Source organism: Anser cygnoides, chromosome 11 (genome assembly GCF_040182565.1).
Source record: "Anser cygnoides isolate HZ-2024a breed goose chromosome 11, Taihu_goose_T2T_genome, whole genome shotgun sequence".
NCBI lineage: Eukaryota > Metazoa > Chordata > Aves > Anseriformes > Anatidae > Anser > Anser cygnoides.
The window spans coordinates 366,516-385,676 of NC_089883.1; the positions used below are offsets into that span (position 1 = coordinate 366,516).

Sequence of the window (19,161 nt, forward strand, 5' to 3'; positions counted from 1 at the left end):
CGCGGGGCGCGCGCCGGCCGCGCGGGACACCGGGACCCCGGCCCGGGGCCGCGCGGGAGGCGTTCGCTCGGCCCGGCCCCGGGGCCGCCCGGGGCCGCAGCGCCGCGTCCCGGCGGGGCGGGCCGGGGGCCGGGGCCGGGGCCGGGCGGGCGGGGCGGCGGGCGGGGCCTGGCCCATCCCGGCCGCGGCAGCCGGCGGGGCCCGGGCGGGCGATGTGAGCAGCGGGGCCGGGCCGCGGAGCCGCCCAGGGTAAGAGCGGGGGGGCCGCGCCGCGGGGGGGGCCGCGCCGGACAGCTCCGGGCCGGCCCCGCCGCCGGGAGCCCCGCCGGGAGCCTCCGCCCCCCCTCCGCCTCCCTCCGCCCCCGGGCCGCGCCGCGCCGAGCCCCCCCCGGCCGCCCGGCTCCGCGGCCTGCCCGTCCCCGCCTGCTCCGGCCCGCTCGGCGCCGCCTTCCCCATCGCAGCCCCCGGCCTGCCCCGGGCCTCCCCCGGCCCCCCCCGGCTCCCCGGGCGCCCCGTCCCCCCCCGCGGCCGCCCGGCGCGGGGCCGGGCCCGAGCAGCCCCGCGGGGCCGTGCCGCCGCCGCCGGCGCTGCCCCAGCCCGCGCTGTCGATACCCCGCATCGCGCCCGGCGGGGCGCCGAGGGCACCGGGGAGGCGGTGCCCGGTGTGCCCCCCGCAGGCCCGTCCCCGCGGCCCGCCGGGATGAAGCTGAAGAAGCAGGTGACGGTGTGTGGAGCTGCCATCTTCTGCGTGGCTGTCTTCTCCCTCTACCTGATGCTGGACCGGGTGCAGCACGACCCCGCGCGCCACCAGAGCGGGGGCAACTTCCCCAGGGTGAGCGGCAGCGGGCGCGGGGCGGCCGAGGGCCGGGCTGGCTCCGGTCTGGTGCTCGGGGCAGGGCTCGTTCCCCGCTGCTGCGAGCGCGCAAGCAGGGCCGGACCTGTGCGAGGAAGCCCCGAGCCAGGGCAGCGCGCTCACCGCAGTGCCCGTGTCCCCAGAGCCAGATCTCGGTGCTGCAGAACCGCATCGAGCAGCTGGAGCAGCTGCTGGAAGAGAACCACGAGATCATCAGCCACATCAAGGACTCGGTGCTGGAGCTGACGGCCCACGCGGAGGGACAGCCGGCGCTGCCCCGCCACCCACCCAACGGCTCCTGGGCGCTGCCCCCTGAGAGTCGGCCGAGCTTCCTCTCCGTGTCCCCACAGGACTGCCAGTTTGCCCTGGGGGGCAAGGGCCAGAGCCCAGACCTGCAGGTGAAGGGCTGGGGTCTCGGTGCAGCAGTGAGCACAGGGGGCGAGGGGCCCAGCCCTGTGAAGGAGAGGGAATGCGCAGCAGGGCACCTGGGGTACTGCCTCTGCTCTGCTGGGGTCTCCCAGTCCGGTGCCTGCCCTCCTGAGCTCGCTCTCCCGCTGGCAGATGCTGGCCGTGTACTCCCTGCTGCCCTTTGACAACCAGGATGGCGGTGTGTGGAAGCAAGGCTTCGATATCACCTATGAGCCCAATGAGTGGGACGCTGAGCCCCTGCAGGTGTTTGTGGTGCCGCACTCCCACAATGACCCCGGTGAGCAGAGACAGCGCGTGCTCCCCCAGCCCCTGCCCTGCCGGCTGGGGAGGGCTGGGCCCCGCTCAGTGACCCCCCCACCTGTGCTGGCAGGCTGGATCAAGACATTTGACAAGTACTACTATGACCAGACGCAGCACATCCTCAACAGCATGGTGCTGAAGATGCAGGAGGACCCCCGCCGGCGCTTCATCTGGTCTGAGATCTCCTTCTTTTCCAAGTGGTGGGACAACATCAGTGCCCAGAAGCGGGCTGCGGTGCGGAGGTAGGGCTGCCCCGTCTGCCGGGCCCTGCCGCCCCGAGGAGGTGCTGGACATGAGCGAGGGGGGCGTGAGGGAAGGGCCCTTTGCCCCCCGGACTCGGCTCTGGCTGCACTGTGGTGTCCGTGGGCTCCACGGAGCTCCCCACAGGAGCGTGGGGAGAGTGTGGGCATCGCACCACAGCTGGTGATCACAGAGGCTGCTGCCGAGAGCCAGGTGGCTCCAGGAGAGGGGGAGGCCATGGATACGAGGCTGACCGCAGGGCTCTGCCCTGAGCTGACCACGTCTCTGGTGTGTGTTTCTTGCAGGCTGGTTGGGAACGGGCAGCTGGAGATGGTGACGGGTGGCTGGGTGATGCCCGACGAGGCCAATTCCCACTACTTCGCCATGATCGACCAGCTGATTGAGGGGCACCAGTGGCTGGAGAAGAACATCGGTGAGAGCTGCGTGGGCTGCAGGGTGGGCTGCAGGGGTGCTGGCTGGGGGACGCTGCTCACAAGAGGTGCTGACAGGTCTCTGTGCCCCCAGGCGTGACGCCGCGGTCGGGGTGGGCCGTTGACCCCTTTGGGTACAGCTCCACCATGCCCTACCTGCTGAAGCGCTCCAACCTGACGGGCATGCTCATCCAGCGTGTGCACTACGCCATCAAGAAGCACTTTGCTGCCACCCAGAACCTGGAGTTCATGTGGAGACAGACGTGGGGTGAGGGGCTGCTGGGAGGTGACCGCAGCAGCGGACCTGCCCGGGGTGGGTGGCAGCAGAGGAAAGCTGCTGACCACTTCCCTGCGTGGCCAGTGAGCTGAGTGCCGGGAGGCGATGCCTCTGCCCTGCAGTGGGCAGCCCCAGGGGGACCCCCAAATGTGCCGGTGCCTGGTGCCCGGCGAACTTGTGTGCTGGGTCTGCTCTGCCCCCGCTCGGTGTGCCCTGTGCCCTCTGCTAGGGGCCAGGTGAGGGAGAGCCTCTGCTGATGCTCATCTGTCCTTGGTCCTGCAGACCCAGACTCCAGCACTGACATCTTCTGCCACATGATGCCCTTCTACAGCTATGACGTGCCCCATACCTGCGGGCCCGATCCCAAGATCTGCTGCCAGTTCGACTTCAAGCGCCTGCCAGGCGGCCGGATCAACTGCCCGTGGAAGGTGCCGCCCCGCGCCATCACCGAGGCCAACGTGGCAGAGCGGTGAGTGCTGCAAGGGCAGGGGCGAGCGGCTCTGAGCCCCGCAGCCCGGCCTCCGGCAGCCAGCCTCACGCCCTGGCCCCGTGGCAGAGCCCAGCTCCTGCTGGACCAGTACCGCAAGAAGTCCAAGCTGTACCGCAGCAAGGTGCTGCTGGTGCCCCTGGGAGACGATTTCCGCTACGACAAGCCACAGGAGTGGGACGCTCAGTTCCTCAACTACCAGCGCATCTTTGACTTCCTCAACTCCCAGCCCCACCTCCACGTGCAGGTAGGTGCAGGGAGCTTTGGGGCTGCCAAAAGGCCCCGTGTGGCCGGGGGAGCCAGCGGCGGGGAGCCTGGGCAGGGGTGCGCAGTGCGGGGAGGGGCGTGGGGCTCCCTGCAGCACTCAGAGCTGCGTGTGCTGTCCCGCAGGCGCAGTTCGGGACGCTGTCCGACTACTTCGATGCCCTCTACAAGAAGGTGGGCATTGTGCCAGGCATGAAGCCGCCTGGGTTCCCAGTGCTGAGTGGCGATTTCTTCTCCTACGCGGACCGGGAGGACCACTACTGGACAGGCTACTTCACCTCCCGGCCGTTCTACAAGAGCCTGGACCGCGTGCTGGAGGCCCACCTCCGGTGAGGGGAAGCAGGCTGGGGCCCTGGGGCAGGGGCGGTGCATGGGGCACGGGGCACAGGATGGTGCTGGCCGGGTGGTACCCCACAGCCCCAGCCCTCCCCCCGGCCTGTGCCCAGACACCGGTGCGCTGGGGATGGCCCAGGCATGGCTCAAGGGGTGATAAACCTTCACCAAGCCCGCGGCAGCCCGTGCACCACTCTGCCCTCCCCGAGGCTGTCTGCCCTGTGCTTGGGCCCTGCTGGCGCTAAGGCTGCCTGCGCCGGCTGCTCCTCTCCTCTCCTCTCCGTCCTGGCCCCGTGGGGCCCGGGGTGCTGGCGGGTCCTGGGTGACTCTGTCCCTGCGCAGGGGGGCAGAGATCCTGTACAGCCTGGCGCTCGCCCACGCCCGCCGTGCCGGCGCCGACAGCCGGTACCCGCTGTCCGACTACGCCCTGCTGAGCAACGCCCGCCGCAACCTGGGGCTCTTCCAGCACCACGACGCCATCACGGGCACCGCCAAGGAGGCCGTGGTGGTCGACTATGGAGTCCGGTGCGTGCGGGTGGCTGGGGCACAGCCGGGGGGGGCAGTGTCAGCTGGGGGCTGGTGGGTGCGGGGCTGGGCGTCCTGGCTGGGCCTAGGGGCCTACAGGCCCCAGCGGGGTGTGGGGGCGGTGTAGGGGGATGCTGGGAGGGGGCAGAGGGGACGGTCCTGGGTGTCTCACTCTGCCCGGTGCTCCAGGCTGCTCCACTCCCTCTCGAGCCTCAAACGCGTCATCACCAACGCTGCGCACTACCTGGTGCTGGGGGACAAGGACGCCTACCGCTACGACCCCGCCGCACCCTTCCTCAGCACGGTGAGCAGCTCCCTGCCCCGCGCCTCCCCGCGCCCCGGCCTCGTGCTGGGGGCGCCGTGCCCTTCCCCGTGCGGCACAGCCCTGCCTGCCCACCCGCCGCTGGCTGGGGGCCTGGGGAAGCTGGGCCAGGCGGGCTGGGGGCGGTGGGGACGCCGTGGCTGACCCTCTGCTTTCCCTAGGACGACACGCGCCTCAACCAGGACTCGCTCCCAGAGAGAACAGTCATCAAGCTGAGCGCCTCGCCACGGTAGGGCTGCACGCTGGGCGGTGGGCTGCGTCCTCCTGTCCAGCAGCGGGGTCTCGTGGGGCAGCGGGAGGCGATGGGGGGACCACGTGCGGGGGTACCTGGGGCTCTGTGAAACAGCGTGTGTGTGTGCAGCTCCGGGGGTGGTGTGGAGCGCAGGGCACGTGGGACGCCGTGGGGCTGGGGGTGGCCGTCCCGGTGCAACTCTGCCCTGCAGATTCCTGGTTGTGTTCAACCCACTGGAGCAGGAGCGCCTGAGCGTCGTGCCGGTGCTGGTGGACTCCCCGCATGTGCGCGTGCTGTCTGAGGAGGGGCAGCCCCTGCCTGCCCAGCTCACTGCGCAGTGGGGCTCTGCCACCAACGTGGTGCCTGATGTCTACCAGGTATGGGGCGCCCCGCCGCCCACTGCCACCCCGTCCTCGCCCTGCACAGCCCGTGTGTGCCAACCTCCCACCCTCACACGCTGACACGCCACCAAACAAGTGTTTCTGCACCACAATGGGAGCTCCCACGGCACACAAGACCCCAGGCTCCCACGCACGTCTCCCTCCACAGAGACCCCAAAAGCGGGGCCTGTGTCCTGCTGGCAGCCGGCAGGTTGGCTGCCCCCCATGGAAGCCCTCGATCACATCTCCCTGCCGCCTGCAGGTCTCTGTCCTGGCCCGCCTGCCTGCGCTGGGGCTGCGTGTGCTGCAGCTGCAGAAGTCCTTCGACGGCCAAGCCGTGCTGAAGTCCTCTGTGCGCCTGTACCTGCACGGCCGGGACTTGCCCGTGCGCAAGCAGGAGACTGTACCTGTGCACGTCTTCCCGACCGCTCCTGACGACTTCTGCCTGGAGAACCAGCACCTGCGGGCCTGCTTCTCGGGGCGCTCAGGCCTGCTGCAGGCAAGCGCAGGGCCTGGGGGTGGCACGGCGGTGAAGGAGGGCAGGGCGCACAGCGCTGCCTCGTGCAGGGTGCGCTCACTGTCCTGCCGGCCTGCGCCCTGCAGAGCCTCCGCCGAGCTGGGGAGGAGCGGGAGCAGAGGGTGAGCAGCGAGTTCCTTGTCTATGGCACCAGGACCTCCAAGGACAAAAGTGGAGCCTATCTCTTCCTGCCTGATGGCGAGGCCAAGGTATGGGGGCCTCCTCTGAGAGCCTGGCTGGCGGCTGTGCCAAGAGCCATGGGACAGTCCTGGAGGCAGCAGCCTCACTGCAGCCTCCTCCCCCCATAGCCTTACACGCCCAAGGAGCCCCCAGTTGTGCGAGTGACGGAGGGACCCTTCTTCTCAGAGGTTGCCAGCTACTATCAGCACGTCCAGACCGTGGTGCGGCTTTACAACGTGCCAGGTGGGACAAGTGGGGCTGTGCCCGGGAGGTCCCCAGCCTGGGGCCACTGGCCGATGCTCCCTGCGGGGCCCAGCCACTCACTGCTGGCCCACAGGGGTGGAGGGCCTGTCCCTGGACGTGTCTTGCCTGGTGGACATCCGTGACCACGTCAACAAGGAGCTGGCCTTGCGCTTCAGCACGGACATCGAGAGCGATGACACCTTCTTCACAGACCTCAACGGCTTCCAGGTGTGCCAGCAGCCCGGGGAGGGATGGCAGCTGCCCGCAGGGGCAGTGCTTTGCCACCCCCAGCCCCTGACCCCCGTCCCTCGACAGATCCAGCCCCGCAGGTACCAGCAGAAGCTGCCGCTGCAGGCCAATTTCTACCCCATGCCCGCCATGGCCTACATCCAGGACGCGCAGAGCCGCCTGACGCTGCACACAGCCCAGGCCCTGGGGGTCTCCAGTCTCGGCAGCGGTGAGCCGGGGCCGTGGGGCTGTGCTGCCGGGGGGCCGTGGGGGGCAGCTGGCGGCTGCTAACGCCCGGGGCTCGGGGGCCCGCTCTCCGCAGGCCAGCTGGAGGTGATTCTGGACCGGCGCCTCATGCAGGATGACAACCGGGGCCTGGGCCAAGGGCTGAAGGACAACAAGCGGACCTGCAACCGCTTCCGCCTCCTCCTGGAGCGCCGCGCCACTGCCAACAAGGTGCATGGGCCGGGGACGCCGCAGGAGTTTGGGGGTCAGGAGCAGTGCTGCTCTGGTGCAGAGCCCAGCCCTGCCTCGGCACGGTGTGGGACGGTGGCATCTGCAGGCAGACACGAGTCCAGCTGGGTGCGGGGTGCCCTCCCCTGCCACCTTATGGCCCTCCCGGCCACCACGCTGGCACTGCAGAGGGATGGGGCCATGCCCAGAGTGTGGGGTGTGCGGGGAGGGCAGGACTGCGCAGCGGGGTCTGCCCTGCGCCCGGGGGCACGGAGCCCTTGTAATCACGGTGTTCTCATCCCATTGCCTCGTTGCTCTCGATCCATGCACCATTTCACCCATTCAGAGCTCCAGCTTCTTTTCCAAACTGGCCTCCGTGTTTAAAGCTTTGGGCTTCCCTGGCGCCAGGACTGGCAGCCCAGAGGTAATGGCCGGCCCGGCCCTGCTGTCTCCCTGTCTCGTGCACTAGCTGCTAGCGACTAGCCTAGCCAGGCCCCTAGCGGGCTCGTAGCCTGCCCGTAGCCCAGCCGGAGCCGTGCAGGCTGTGCGGCGCGGCTGCTGTTTGGGTGCTGGGGAAGGAGGGGCCGTGCCTGGAGGCTCTGGGTGCCCGGTGCTGGCGGGTGCCTGACCTCTGGGTGCCGCCGGAGAGGCCAAAAGGAGCGGGAGGCCCCGCAGGCCCTGGCAGGCTCTGCCTGGCCCCGCAGCCGCCTCGCCTGCGCTGACTGCTTGCTCTTTGTCAGGTGCAGGACAGTCGCCCGGTCAGCTTCCCCTCCCTGCTGAGCCACATCACCTCCATGCACCTGAACGCCGAGGCCCTGGTCCTGCCTGTGGCCCAGGAGAAGCCAGCCCCGCCGGCCCTGCGCTCCTTTGCACCCCTTGCTGCCACCGTCCCCTGTGACTTTCACATCCTCAACCTGCGGACGCTGCAGGCAGAGGTGAGCCGTGGCCCTGTGCTGCGTGGGCAGGTGGCACAGCCTGGTGACAGGGGGCTCGCAGTCACCGTCCCCAGCACCGTGCCTCACGGCCCCGCTGCCCAGCAGGACGACTCGCTACCCTCGGCCGAGGCAGCCCTGATCCTGCACCGCAAAGGCTTTGACTGCAGCCTGGAGGCCAGGAACCTGGGGTTTAACTGCACCACCAGCCAGGGCAAGGTAGGAGCTGCCGCCTGCACCCACGTGGGGTCAGAGCTGTGCTGTGGCACCCGGGCACATCTGGCACCAGGCCTGCCTCGAGCATCCCTGGGCTCCTGCCAAGCCAGGATTCGGGTGGGAGGGAGGGAGGGGCCCCCGAACCCCAGAACCAGTGGCTGTCCAAGGGTCCCACAACGAAGCAGGCAGTCCCGCTCTGCCCCTTTTGCAGGCAAAGCTGGGGGACGCTGGTTTTGCAGGAAGGGGGACTGGAGTCTGGCATGAGCCCTGCACCCCCCGATGAGGGAGGGGAAAGCCTGGGCTGGGTCAGTGCAGGAACCCAGGTGCCCGCGCCACCCGCCCTCCTCCCTGCTCTCTCCCTAGCTGGCGCTGGGCAGCCTGTTCCAGGGGCTGGAGCTGGGCTCCCTGCAGCCCACCTCGCTGACCCTGATGTACCCGCTGGGCACGGCCTCCAACAGCACCACCATCCGCCTGGACCCCATGGAAATCGCCACTTTCCGCGTCCGCCTGGGGTAGCGCCTCCCAGGGCGGGAGAGGAGCAGACTGGCTGTGCAGCCACCAAGCCCCGCGGCGCCAGCACAGCCCGGGAGAGACTGGGCCAGCAGGCCCGCGGCAGGCAGGCGGCACTGGGCAGGAGGTGCCGGACCTGCAAAGGCTGCTGCTTTCTTATTTATTAGTCCTGTGTTCTCAGATAGATTTCGGACAGTGAACTGCTGCGGCAGGGCTGTGTGGAGGCTGCTGAATGCTGCCTGGTGCAGAGGGCGCGGGCTGGGCGCTGCCCTGAGCGGAGCAGGGCTGGTGAGGCAGCGGGACAGGCTGCTGCTGTGTAAGCACGGCTGCCTGGGAGGTGCCCGCCGTGCAGCCCTGGGGCAGGGGCCCTGCTGGCGCCTGGGCTCTCACAGAGTGGCAGGGCAGCATGTGGGCTGCCAGCGGCCTGGCCGGGCAGGCGCTATGGACTGGAGACCGAGCTCGCCTGGAGCTTATAGGAAATATGAGGCTGTTTCCAGGAGCCCCGGCGTGTGTCTGCTTTGTGGTTCTCGCACTGGTGGTGCTGGGCAGCGGGAGGGGTGCTCTGCGGGGAGAGGCTCTGAGCTATGCCCTGCGCCCGGACAGGCTGGGAGGGCTGCGGGTGGCCGGCGCTGTCCCTGCTCTGCACCACAGGGCCCCTGTCCTGGCCCTGCTCCCCAGGGCTGAGCAGGGTGCGGGGCGCTGGGCGCTCATTCCCTGGTGGCACGGCCGGGTCAGCCATGTGCAAAGACAAGGCAGTGCCTGGCTCTGGTGGGAGCAAAGGCTCTGGGGTGCAGACCGAAGGTGGGCAGCTCCCTGTGCTGGCAGCAACGCGTGGGGTGAGCGTGGGGACGGCCTCTCCCAACGGTGCTACAATGCCTGCTGCTGCTGGGGGTCACCCAGACCACTCGTGCGAACGAGCTGGTGGCAATGCCAAAGCGCCTCGGGTCTGTGGTGGCTCAGAGGCTGTGGGAAGCCGCATTGCGTCCCGGTTACTGTGGATGCTGCACTCCCCTGGCCCCCCCAGGGCTAATTATTACTGCTGGGGCACTAGTGGGCTGGGCTGTGGCACCCCTGGGGAGGGCTGGGGAAGGAGGTGGTGCCGTCTGAGCTCTGTCTCGCTTACCTTGCACAGCCCAGGCTCAGCTGCATCCCCCAGGCTCAGCTGCATCCCCCAGGCTCAGCTGCATCCCCCAGGCTCAGCTGCATCCCCCAGGCTCAGCTGCACCCCCAGGCTCAGCTGCACCCCCAGGCTCAGCTGCACGCAGCCACGGCACGGACAAGGGGCAGAGCAGCTGGAGGCAGCGTGCAGCATGCCGCAGGCACAGGGCACTACGCCCCTTGCACCACCGCTGCTCAGGGTCTGGCTCAGGGTCCCCGGCTGTGGGGCACTTGGGGCCGGGGACTGGCGGGAGCTGGCCAGGTCCTGCCCCTCTGCAGGGCACGTGTGTGCCCGCGGTGGCTCTGTCAGAGCCTGGCTCATGGCACAGCTGGCGGGGGGCCAGGCTGCTGCCCGCCGGGGCTGTCCTGCGGCCCGAGGGGCTGTGGCACAGCCTGCCCACTGCCCCGGAGCTGTGGCGCGCTCGCCCTGTGCCATTCTGGCCTGCAGCCCTCAGCCTCCATGCCAGGAGCCCGAGGAGGGCTGAGGTGCCCGGTCAGGGCTGACGGACCTGCTGCAAGGTGGGGATGGTGCCTCTGGTCCCGCCGCTTGGCCCTGGAGAAGCTCATTAGCGATGCTCCCGCCTCCCGCCCGCGGTCCCTGCGGAGCGGGGCAGTAAGTGCAGGAGGCTCTAATGGCTCCAAGAGGCTCCTGATGGGCCGCAATGGAGGCGGGAGCAGGAGGGGCTGTGGTTTCTGCCTCAGACAGCGCCGGAGCTGCCTCTGCCCAGGGATGGCAGGGAAGATGCCGGGTGGGCTCCTGCTCCAGCTGCTCCTCGCCGCTGCTCTGTACCCCGGCATCCTCGGGACAGGTACGGCCCCTTTGCCCCTGCTCCCTGAGGTAGGGGCAGGCACTGCCCCTCCTCCCCTCTCTGCTGGGGCCGCGTCCCCTGGGCTGCTCCCCGCCATCCCCAGCTGGAGGCTGTGCGGTCAGGGCTGGGGAGGCGGTGGTCCGTGCTGGGGCCAGGGGCCAGGCGTGGTCCCAGGAGCTGGTCCCGCTGCAGCACACCTGTGGGGTGAGAGGCGCTGCCCCCGTGGGGCAGGGGGGAAACAGGGAGACCAGAGCTGGGCTGCCAGGCTGGGGCTTTGCCCTCCCCTCCTGCTTTTGCCCTTCCCGGGAGCGTGCTGGTGCCGCAGCCCCGTGCCCACTGGCTCTGCCCCAGCCTCGGTGCAGAACCTGCACCTCTGCGAGGGCTACGCGGGCCCCGACGGCCGCTACCACCCCGGCTTCTACTGCCCGCGCCTGACGGACCCGGCCGCGCACCGGTACTGCTGCCGGCCCGGCCCCCACGCCCTCAAGTCCTGCTGCTCCCAGGGGGCCGTGGAGGCCCTCACCGGGGTGAACCTCTCCAGCCTCCCCGTGCCTGGCCTCCTCCGGTGAGCGGGGCCGGGAGGGGCGGCGAGGGGCTGCGGCGCTGGCAGCACGGCCCCGGGGCTGGCAGCACTGGGGGGTGCCCGGTGCTGAGGCGCCCCCGGTGCCCCTCCCTGGTGCTGAGGCGCCCCTGCCCCGCAGGAACCCGCTGGCCCTGCCCTTCGTGGGGCTCTACGGGCTCCTCGTCCTCGTCCTCATGGCCCTCGACCTCGTCCACTTCTACCGCACCAAGCGCTGCAGCCTCGGCCGCCTCCTGCCCTGCGGCCGCTGCCCGCCCCGGGGCTCCCCGGCCCTCGGGGGGCTCCCGCCGCCCCCCCGCGGCACCCCCGGCCCCGCAGCCCCGGCTCCCCGCGCTCCCGGGGGGGCGGCGTAGGGGTCCCGGTGGCTGCTGCCGATGGGGGGACGGGGGTGAGGACGGGGGGGCAGCACTAGGGGGCGGGGGGCAGCGGGGGGGCAGCGGGGTCACGCGGGGGGGGGCACGGGGACAGTACGGGGGGCACCGGGGGTCGCGCGGGGTCACCGGGGGCGGCGGGGGGGCCCCGCCCTGCGCTGACACCGCCGGGCCGCGGGGGGGCGCCGGAGGCTGCGCCCGGCCCGGCCCCGGCAGCGCCCTCCCGTCACGTGACGCGGGCGGCGGCGTCCGGGTTCCCCGGGCGATCGGCGGTGACGTCAGAGCCCGGCCGGAGCGGCCATGGAGGAGGCGGTGAGGGGCGGGCGGCACCGGGACGGGACCGGGACCGACGGGACCGGACTGGATTCAGGCGGGACGGGACGGGACGGGACGGGACGGGACGAGGCTCGGGGGATGGGACGGGACCGGACCGGACTGGATTCAGGGCGGGACGGGACGGGACGGGACGAGGCTCGGGGGATGGGACGGGACTGGACCGGACTGGATTCGGGGCGGCTCCGGACGGGACGGGACCGGGACCGGGGCTCGGGAACGGGCCGGGACAGGGACGGGGACGGGGCTCGGGAATGGGACGGGACGGGACGGGGCTTGTGGCGGGGGACAAGACGGGACCGGACTGGATTCGGGACGGGACCGGGACCGGGGACGGGGCTCGGGAACGGGACGGGCGGGACGGGACCGGACTGGATTCGGGGACGGGACGGGACGGGCCGGGCTGAGCCCGGGGCTCGGGAACGGGCCGGGACAGGACGGGACCGGGCGGCGCCGCGCGGGGCTCGGGAACGGGCCGGGGCTCGCGGCGGGGGCCGGGGCCCGGTGCCGGTCCCGTCCCCGCGGGGCTGCCCGGCCCCGTGCCGCCCCGCCGTGGTGCCAGCCGGTGCCGTCGCAGGTGTCGGCGGGGCAGCTGCGGGAGCGGGGCAACGCGCTGTTCCAGGCCGGGCAGCACGCCGCCGCCCTGGCCGCCTACACGCGGGCGCTGAGCCTCAGCTGCGCCGAGCCCGAGCGCGCCGTGCTGCACCGCAACCGCGCCGCCTGCTACCTCAAGCTGGTGCGTGGGCGGCGGGGCGGGGCGGGAGGGGCGGGGCGGGGCGGGGCGGGGCGGGGCGGGGCGGGGCGGGGCGGGGCGGGGCGGGGCCGGGCGGGGCCGGGGCGGGGCTGGGCCGGGCGGGGCGGGGCCGGGGCGGGGCGGGGCGGGCCGGGCGGGCGGGGCGGGGCCGGGCCGGGCGGGGCGGGCGGGGCGGGGCCGGGCGGGGCGGGAGGGGCGGGGCGGGGCCGGGCGGGGCCGGGCGGGGCCGGGCGGGGCCGGGCGGGGCCGGGAGGGGCGGGGCCGGGCGGGGCGGGGCCGGGCCGGGCCGGGCCGGGCGGGGCCGGGCCGGGCGGGGCGGGGCCGGGCCGGGCGGGGCGGGGCCGGGGCGGGGCCGGGCCGGGCCGGGTCGGGACCGGGCCGGGCCGGGCCGTCCTGTGCTGCCGGCGGGGCCGGGCAGGGCCGGGCTCCCCGAGCTGCCGGCTGGGTGCCCGCACAGCGACGCCAGCCCCCGGGCCGGGCGCTGATCCCTCCGCTCGCCCTTTCCCCTGCCCCCAGCCCCTGGCTGTCGCTGCCCCACCTCCCCAGCGGGCCGCTGTCCCCAGCCGGGGTGCGCAGACGCCCCGGGTCTGCCCCCCAGACGGTCGCAGCGTCTTTGATTTCCTGTCAGGAACCGTGTCTGGAGCAGGGGGGGAGCACAGAGAGCCTCAGGGGCTCGGAGGGGCAGGGAGCACCGCCACAGCGGGCACTCGGAAAGCATCAGGCCTTAGGGCTCCTTGGGGACCCCACGAGGGCTGTGCTCTGGGAAGGGCAGGGCACCCGACTTCTGCTCCCCAGCTCTCAGTGACAGTGTTTCCCCCCCCCCCCCCCAGCTGTTTCCCTGCTCTTCTCTCAGTGGGGGGTGCAGCAGGCGGGGTGAATGCAGCCTGCACGGGCGGTGTGCCAGGCGCCTCCTCACCCGCTCTCTCCCTGCAGGAGGACTATGCCAAGGCGGAGGCTGATGCATCTAAAGGTACTGCCGGGTGTCGCCAGCAGGGACCGGCCTCTGTGCTGCCTGCCAAGGCAGACTGGAGCGGTCAGGGGCTTTGCGATAGCTCCCTCGCTCTTCTGCAGCCATTGAAGCCGACGGCCGGGACATGAAGGCGCTGTTCCGCCGAAGCCAGGCGCTGCAGAAGCTGGGCCGCTTGGACCAGGCTATCAGCGACCTGCAGAGGTGCGTGAGCCTGGAGCCCAAGAACAAGGCCTTCCAGGAGGCCTTGCGCGCCCTGGGGAGCAGCATGCACGAGAAGGTGAGGGGGAAGATGCTGCGTGGGGCGGCTGCCGCTGTGCATCCCTGCGGGTGCGATGGGTGAAGGGGGCGGCAACGGCTGAGCTGCTCTTTCTGGCCTGTCTCAGATGAAGACCATGTCCTGCACGGACTCAAAGGTGGAGCAGATGTTCCAGATCTTGCTGGATCCTGAAGAAAAAGATGCAGACAAGAAGCAAAAGGTCTGAACTCCAGGGAACAGGGGGCAACATGACTTGGGTGGAGGGCAAGGAGTGGAGGAATCGTATGCCTAGGTCGGCACTGCTGGCTGCACTGTGCTGTCCCGGGAGCCCAGGCTTCCTGCCAGCAGAACACGCTCCAAGGAGACTGGGAGTGGGGGGGGAGCTTGTGGCTGCCCCGTGGGCTCCCACATGAGGTTCCCTGTGTGCAGGGGAGCCTGTTCTGGAGGGCAGGTGACCCAAACGCGCCTCTCTTTTCCCAGGCGGCGCAGAACCTGATTGTGCTGGCGCGAGAGGAGGCCGGAGCAGAGAAAATCTTCCAAAGCGATGGCGTGCGGCTGCTGACGCGGCTGCTTGACACGGCCAAGGCTGACTTGATGCTGGCCGCCCTGCGCACCCTGGTGGGGCTGTGCTCCGGGCACCGCTCCCGGGTAGGTGCCACTGGAGCTCAGCCCTCCTGTGTGTGGGGACCATGGGGACGTCCGTGCTGGGGAGGCTCCGAAGTACGTCGGGCTGGGGAGCTCTGATGGCCTTTGCCTGTGTTGTGCTGTAGCCCTTCTGCTGAACGGTGGAGCTCTAAGCTGTCAGCTGCCAGGCCTGAGTTGTGAGAGCCTTGTGGAGGGGAACCGTTCTCATAAGATGCTGGGGAGCGCCAGGTTTTTCCCCCAAAGTCCCCAGCAGGTGCCTGTGCTTGTACCTACAGACCATGGCCATCCTGGCGGAGCTGGGGGCCCCGCGTCTCTCGGCAGTGCTGGGTGTGGAGCACGAGCAGGTTTCCCTGGCTGCCTGCAACCTTCTGCACGTCATGTTCGATTCCCTGAAGGAGGGACTGCAGAAGGACTTCCGTGGCAAGGAGGATGCGGTGGTGCTGGGTGAGTGGCTGCTGCCCCAGCTGGCTGGCGTGGCGTGGGGAGGCGCTGAGCTGCAGTGGGTTCTGCTGCTGCCTGCCCTGCCACAGCTCCCTGCCTCTGGGCCTGGATTAACACGGGCTTGAGCTGGGGGTCAGGATCCCCCGATCCCAGCAGCTCCTGCTGGCCTTACCGTGACGGGGTGAGGCCTGTGTGCAGGGCACTGACCGCTGGCCCTGTCTCTCTTGGAAGATTCCTCCAAGGACCTGAAACTGCTGATCAAGGACCTCCTGGAGCTGCTACCTCTGGAAGGGGCCTCTGCGCACGGCCGTGACAACGCCCTCAACCTGCTCATCAAGGTGGTGCCCAGGAAGTCACCGAAGGAGACCAACAACAGCATGAGCCTCTGGGTGATCGACCAGGGTGAGTGAAACAGCCTGCAGCACCCAGCTGGGCCGTCACACCCCTCTGCCCTGGGGCGGCGCGTGCTTTGGCTCTGCAGGAGCGAGGTGCCTGCGCATCCCAATTTGCTCCTCGCTGGGTGCCTGAGCTCTGTGTCCTCCTAGGCCTGAAGAAGATTCTGGAGGTAGGCAGCACAGTGTGCGGAGCCCCGGGCAGCCTGCCCGTGACAGAGAACACCCGGATGAGCGCCTCAGTCCTACTGAGCAAGCTTTACGAGGACCTGAAGTGCGATGCTGAGAGGGAGAACTTCCACCACTTGTGCGAGGACTACGTGAGGTGAGCCCGGGCTTCCCTGGGGCAGAGGAGGGCTCTGTCTTGTGCAGCCAGGAGCATTCTGCTGCTGTCCCTGCCCCCGCTGGAAGTGGCGGCACCCCTGTTCCCAGACTTCTTGCTTTTAGTGGTAAAAGCAGAGTGCAGACCACCAGAGACCTGCCATGCCGGTGCTCCGGCAGGGCAGCACTGCGTGAGGCTGGAGGTGTTGGGTGGGATCAGCCTTATCCCTCCTGGCGTTCTTCCCCTGCAGGAGCTGGTTTGAGGGGCGCGAGCTGGCCGGGAAGCTGCGGGCCATACAGACGGTGTCGTGCCTGCTGCAGGGCCCCTCAGACGCCGGGAACAGGGTGCTGGAGCTGGAGGGGATCATGGACAGCGTGCTGTCCCTCTGCGCCTCCGTCTGCGAGGCCCACCAGCTGGTAGCAGTGGAGGCGCTGATCCACGCTGCTGACAAGGCCAAGCGCGCGTCCTTCATCACTGCCAACGGCGTCAGCCTGCTCAAGGAGATCTACAAGCACAGCGAGAGGGACAGCATCCGCATCCGGGCGCTGGTGGTGAGCGCGGCAGGGCGGGAGGAGCAGCAGTGCCGAGCTGCTGGATGGGGCTGGGGGGGCCGTGGTGGCCCGTGGGTCTTGTCCCTGGTGGGGGGCTGCCACGGGGGCATCGCGGCCTCTCTGGCCCTGACGCTCTGCTCCTCACAGGGGCTCTGCAAGCTGGGATCTGCCGGAGGCACTGACTTCAGCATGAAGCAGTTTGCTGAGGGCTCCACGATGAAATTAGCCAAGCAGTGCCGCAAGTGAGTGTTGAGGACTGCGGGGTGCGTTGGGGGTGGGAGCCCTGCAGGGTGGGCTCACGGGGCCATCTCGCAGGTGGCTGTGCAATGAGGCGATTGACGCGGGCACGCGGCGCTGGGCTGTGGAGGGCCTGGCCTACCTCACTTTTGATGCGGATGTCAAGGAGGAGTTCGTGGAGGACAAGGCAGCAATGCAGGCCATGTTCCAGCTGGCCAAGGTGAGCGCCGTGGGGGGAATGTGCCCAAGTGCCCCCCCGATGGAGAGGGTTGTGGGGCTGGGGTGTGCACAGGGGCCTGGTGGTGCTGAGTGGGCTCAAGCCCTGCTCTGTCCTGCGTCACGGGTGCGACCAGTGTCCCGTTGCCCCTGCAGTCAGAGGACAGGAGCGTGCTCTATGCAGTTGCCTCCACGCTAGTGAACTGCACCAACAGCTACGACCACGAGGAGCCAGACCCCCAGATGCTGGAGCTGGCCAAGTACGCCAAGCAGCACATTCCAGAGCAGCACCCCAAGGTGAGGGGGGGGAATCATCTCAGGAGCTGTGGGGAGCCTTGGCCCCGCAGGACAGCAGGTGGGTGGGACAGGGCCTGGCCTCCTGAGCAGGGACAGGGCCTCCGGAGATACCATTTTGGTGCCTGTGGGGTGATGGCAGCAGGGCCGGGCATCAGGAGGTGGTGGCAGGTTGGGTGCCAGCTCTGAAATGAGCGGTGCCCCTGCCCCTGGGACAGGACAAGCCGGACTTCGTGAAGCGGCGGGTGCGGAAACTGCTGACGGCTGGCGTGGTGTCAGCCCTGGCCTGCATGGTGAAGAGCGAGAACCCGGCACTGACCAACTCCTGCCGGGAGCTGATCTCCAGGTACAGGGAGCAGGGGCAGGGGCTGGGAGCTGCCTCCTGAGGCTGCTGGCGCCCTCCTGCAAACTTAGTGCCTGTGGTGAACCCAGGCTTCTAGGAGCAGAAGGGGCACAGCCTGGGCCCGCTGCTGGTATCCGGGTGGCACTGGCACCCACCACAGCAGGTTCCAGACTCCGTCTGCTCCTGCCCTGTCTGCAGGGTGTTCCTGGCCCTCGTGGCGGAGGCAGAGGACCGAGGCGGTGTGGTTGCGCAGGGAGGAGGCAAGGTGAGGTGGTGGGTGCTATGGTGCCCCCGGCCCGTTCCCTGGGGAGGGCTGGGGCTGTGACCAGCTGTAGGACAGGCTGATGCATCTCCATCCGCAGGCTCTCATCCCGCTGTCCCTGGAGGGCACGGAGGTGGGACAGACCAAGGCGGCTCAGGCCCTGGCGAAGATCACCATCACCTCTAACCCAGAGATGGCGTTTCCTGGGGAGCGGGTCAGTGTCACCACCGAGGGGCAGACCTGCCATGCTGCGCAGGGCATGGAGGGGACAGCCGGGGGGGGTTGCAGGGGAGCAGCACAAGGAGGGCTGTGGGGCAGGGGCTGCCATGGTTGCTGTGAGCCGCACCCGCAGCAGAGCAGGCTTTGGCTCCTCTTTTCCCCCTGAGACAGGGCTTGGCAGCCCAGGAGGTGGAGGTCAGAGGGGTGGCAATCTGAGTTTGCCCTTCCTCGGGAAGGAGGCAAAAGACCCTGGTGGTTTCCCAGCGGCCTGATTGTCTAGGCCTGGCCGTAAGGAGCACTTCTGCCTTTCTGCTAGGTCTGGCCATACTCCATGCAGGGGCAGAGTCCCTGCCCCTGGTTCGAGCCCTGCACTGCTCTTTCCACAGATCTACGAGGTGGTGCGGCCCCTGGTCAGCCTTCTGCACCTCCAGCGCACAGGCCTGGAGAACTTTGAGGGGCTGATGGCGTTAACCAACCTGGCTGGCATCAGCGAGAGGCTGCGGTAGGGCAGTGGGGCCACGGCTGAGCTGTTCCAGGCGGGGGGAGAGGGTGACCCAGGCCTGGATGGGTGCTGCCCTGGCCAGAAGTGGTGTGGGGGTGGCACCTCTGGGCAAGGAGTGCTCAGCCCTGCCCTGCTGCAGGCAGAAGATCCTGAAGGAGAAGGCTGTGCCCATGATCGAGGGCTACATGTTTGAGGAGCACGAGCTGATCCGGCTGGCTGCCACAGAGTGCATGTGCAACATGGCCATGAGCAAGGAGGTGAGGGCCGTGCCGCACCGAGCCGGCGGCTGTTTGCCCTGGGCTGCTGGCCACCTCCTTCCCTGCTGGCCTGCAGGTGCAGGAGCTGTTCCTGGCCGAGGGCAGCGACCGGCTGAAGCTGATGGTCCTGTACAGCGGGGAGGAGGATGAGAAGCTGCGGCGGGCGGCCTCGGGGACCCTGGCCATGCTGACCACGCTGCATCCCCCCATCTGCAAGAGGATCCCGCAGGTGGTGAGTGCCCAGGGCGGGGGCAGCCCCGCGTGCCCCCCACCCCGCGCGCTGGGGGCCCGCTGCCGTATGGCACCTGGGGACGCGGTGCTGCGGCTGCCGGCGGTGCTGCGGCTGCCGGCGGTGCTGAGCGCGCCCCGCTCTGCCCGCAGACGGTGCACTGGCTGGAGATCCTGCAGGCCCTGCTGCTCAGCCCCAGCGCGGAGCTGCAGCACCGCGGGGCCGTGGTGGTGATGAACATGATGGCGGCCGAGCGCGGCGTGGCGGAGCAGCTCATCGCCAGCGAGATGCTGGAGATCCTCTCGGTGCTGGCCAAGGACCCGGACAAGCCGCGCGTGGCGCAGGCGGCGCAGGAGGCCCTGGCGCAGGCCGTGGCTTACGGCCTCATCAAGCCCGGCCCCGGCCAGGAGTGAGGCCGGGCCCGGGGCCTGCCCTGCACACGCTGCTCCGGGCTTGTGCGCACCGCGCTGCCCCGTCCCGACCGGGGGCCGCCCGCGGGCTGCCGCCGCGCCCCGGGGTGGGGGTGGGGGGTGGGGGGGACGGGACGGGGCCCACCGCCGCCTCCGCCACTGCCACTGCCTTAATGGGGGGGCGGCACCGGGGGCGCCCGGCGCCACCGCACTAAAGCTGCTCCTGACCGACGGCCCCGCCTCCGCGTCTCCCTGCGC

At 70.2% G+C, this 19,161-nt stretch overlaps 3 protein-coding genes across 5 annotated transcripts; all 3 read left to right on the forward strand.

Annotated features, from left to right (window-relative positions):
* The first annotated feature begins 188 nt into the window (after positions 1–188).
* MAN2A2 (mannosidase alpha class 2A member 2) lies at positions 189–8,851 on the forward strand. 3 transcript variants are annotated; one of them, XM_048046338.2, is made up of 23 exons: positions 189–832; positions 997–1,251; positions 1,415–1,559; positions 1,653–1,824; positions 2,128–2,255; positions 2,348–2,521; positions 2,813–2,999; positions 3,087–3,264; positions 3,408–3,610; positions 3,957–4,139; positions 4,329–4,443; positions 4,623–4,690; positions 4,905–5,070; positions 5,336–5,572; positions 5,677–5,799; positions 5,899–6,013; positions 6,108–6,241; positions 6,329–6,470; positions 6,564–6,697; positions 7,041–7,118; positions 7,435–7,629; positions 7,735–7,845; positions 8,206–8,851. In XM_048046338.2, the coding sequence occupies exons 1-23, from the start codon at positions 701–703 to the stop codon at positions 8,356–8,358; spliced, it is 3,528 nt and encodes a 1,175-aa protein (XP_047902295.1). In that variant the 5' UTR covers positions 189–700; the 3' UTR covers positions 8,359–8,851. The 3 variants fall into 3 exon arrangements, with proteins under 3 accessions (XP_047902295.1, XP_047902293.1, XP_066859697.1); XM_048046336.2 differs by lacking the exon at positions 7,041–7,118 and having other exon boundaries at positions 191–832; XM_067003596.1 differs by lacking the exon at positions 189–832 and having other exon boundaries at positions 1,116–1,251; positions 1,691–1,824.
* Positions 8,852–8,971: 120 nt separating this feature from the next.
* Positions 8,972–11,252, forward strand: LOC125179806 (protein shisa-like-1). The gene is made up of 3 exons (XM_048046339.2): positions 8,972–10,319; positions 10,671–10,884; positions 11,021–11,252. Exons 1-3 carry the CDS (start codon positions 9,971–9,973, stop codon positions 11,250–11,252), a joined length of 795 nt encoding a protein of 264 aa, XP_047902296.2. The 5' UTR covers positions 8,972–9,970.
* A 207-nt stretch (positions 11,253–11,459) lies between these two features.
* On the forward strand, positions 11,460–19,136 carry UNC45A (unc-45 myosin chaperone A). Its single transcript, XM_067003726.1, has 20 exons — positions 11,460–11,582; positions 12,181–12,339; positions 13,291–13,327; positions 13,429–13,604; positions 13,711–13,803; positions 14,064–14,231; positions 14,504–14,672; positions 14,901–15,071; positions 15,215–15,386; positions 15,634–15,934; positions 16,082–16,176; positions 16,250–16,391; positions 16,544–16,684; positions 16,900–17,027; positions 17,223–17,289; positions 17,387–17,500; positions 17,892–18,007; positions 18,147–18,264; positions 18,341–18,496; positions 18,646–19,136. The coding sequence occupies exons 1-20, from the start codon at positions 11,571–11,573 to the stop codon at positions 18,904–18,906; spliced, it is 2,796 nt and encodes a 931-aa protein (XP_066859827.1). The 5' UTR covers positions 11,460–11,570; the 3' UTR covers positions 18,907–19,136.
* Positions 19,137–19,161: the final 25 nt, after the last annotated feature.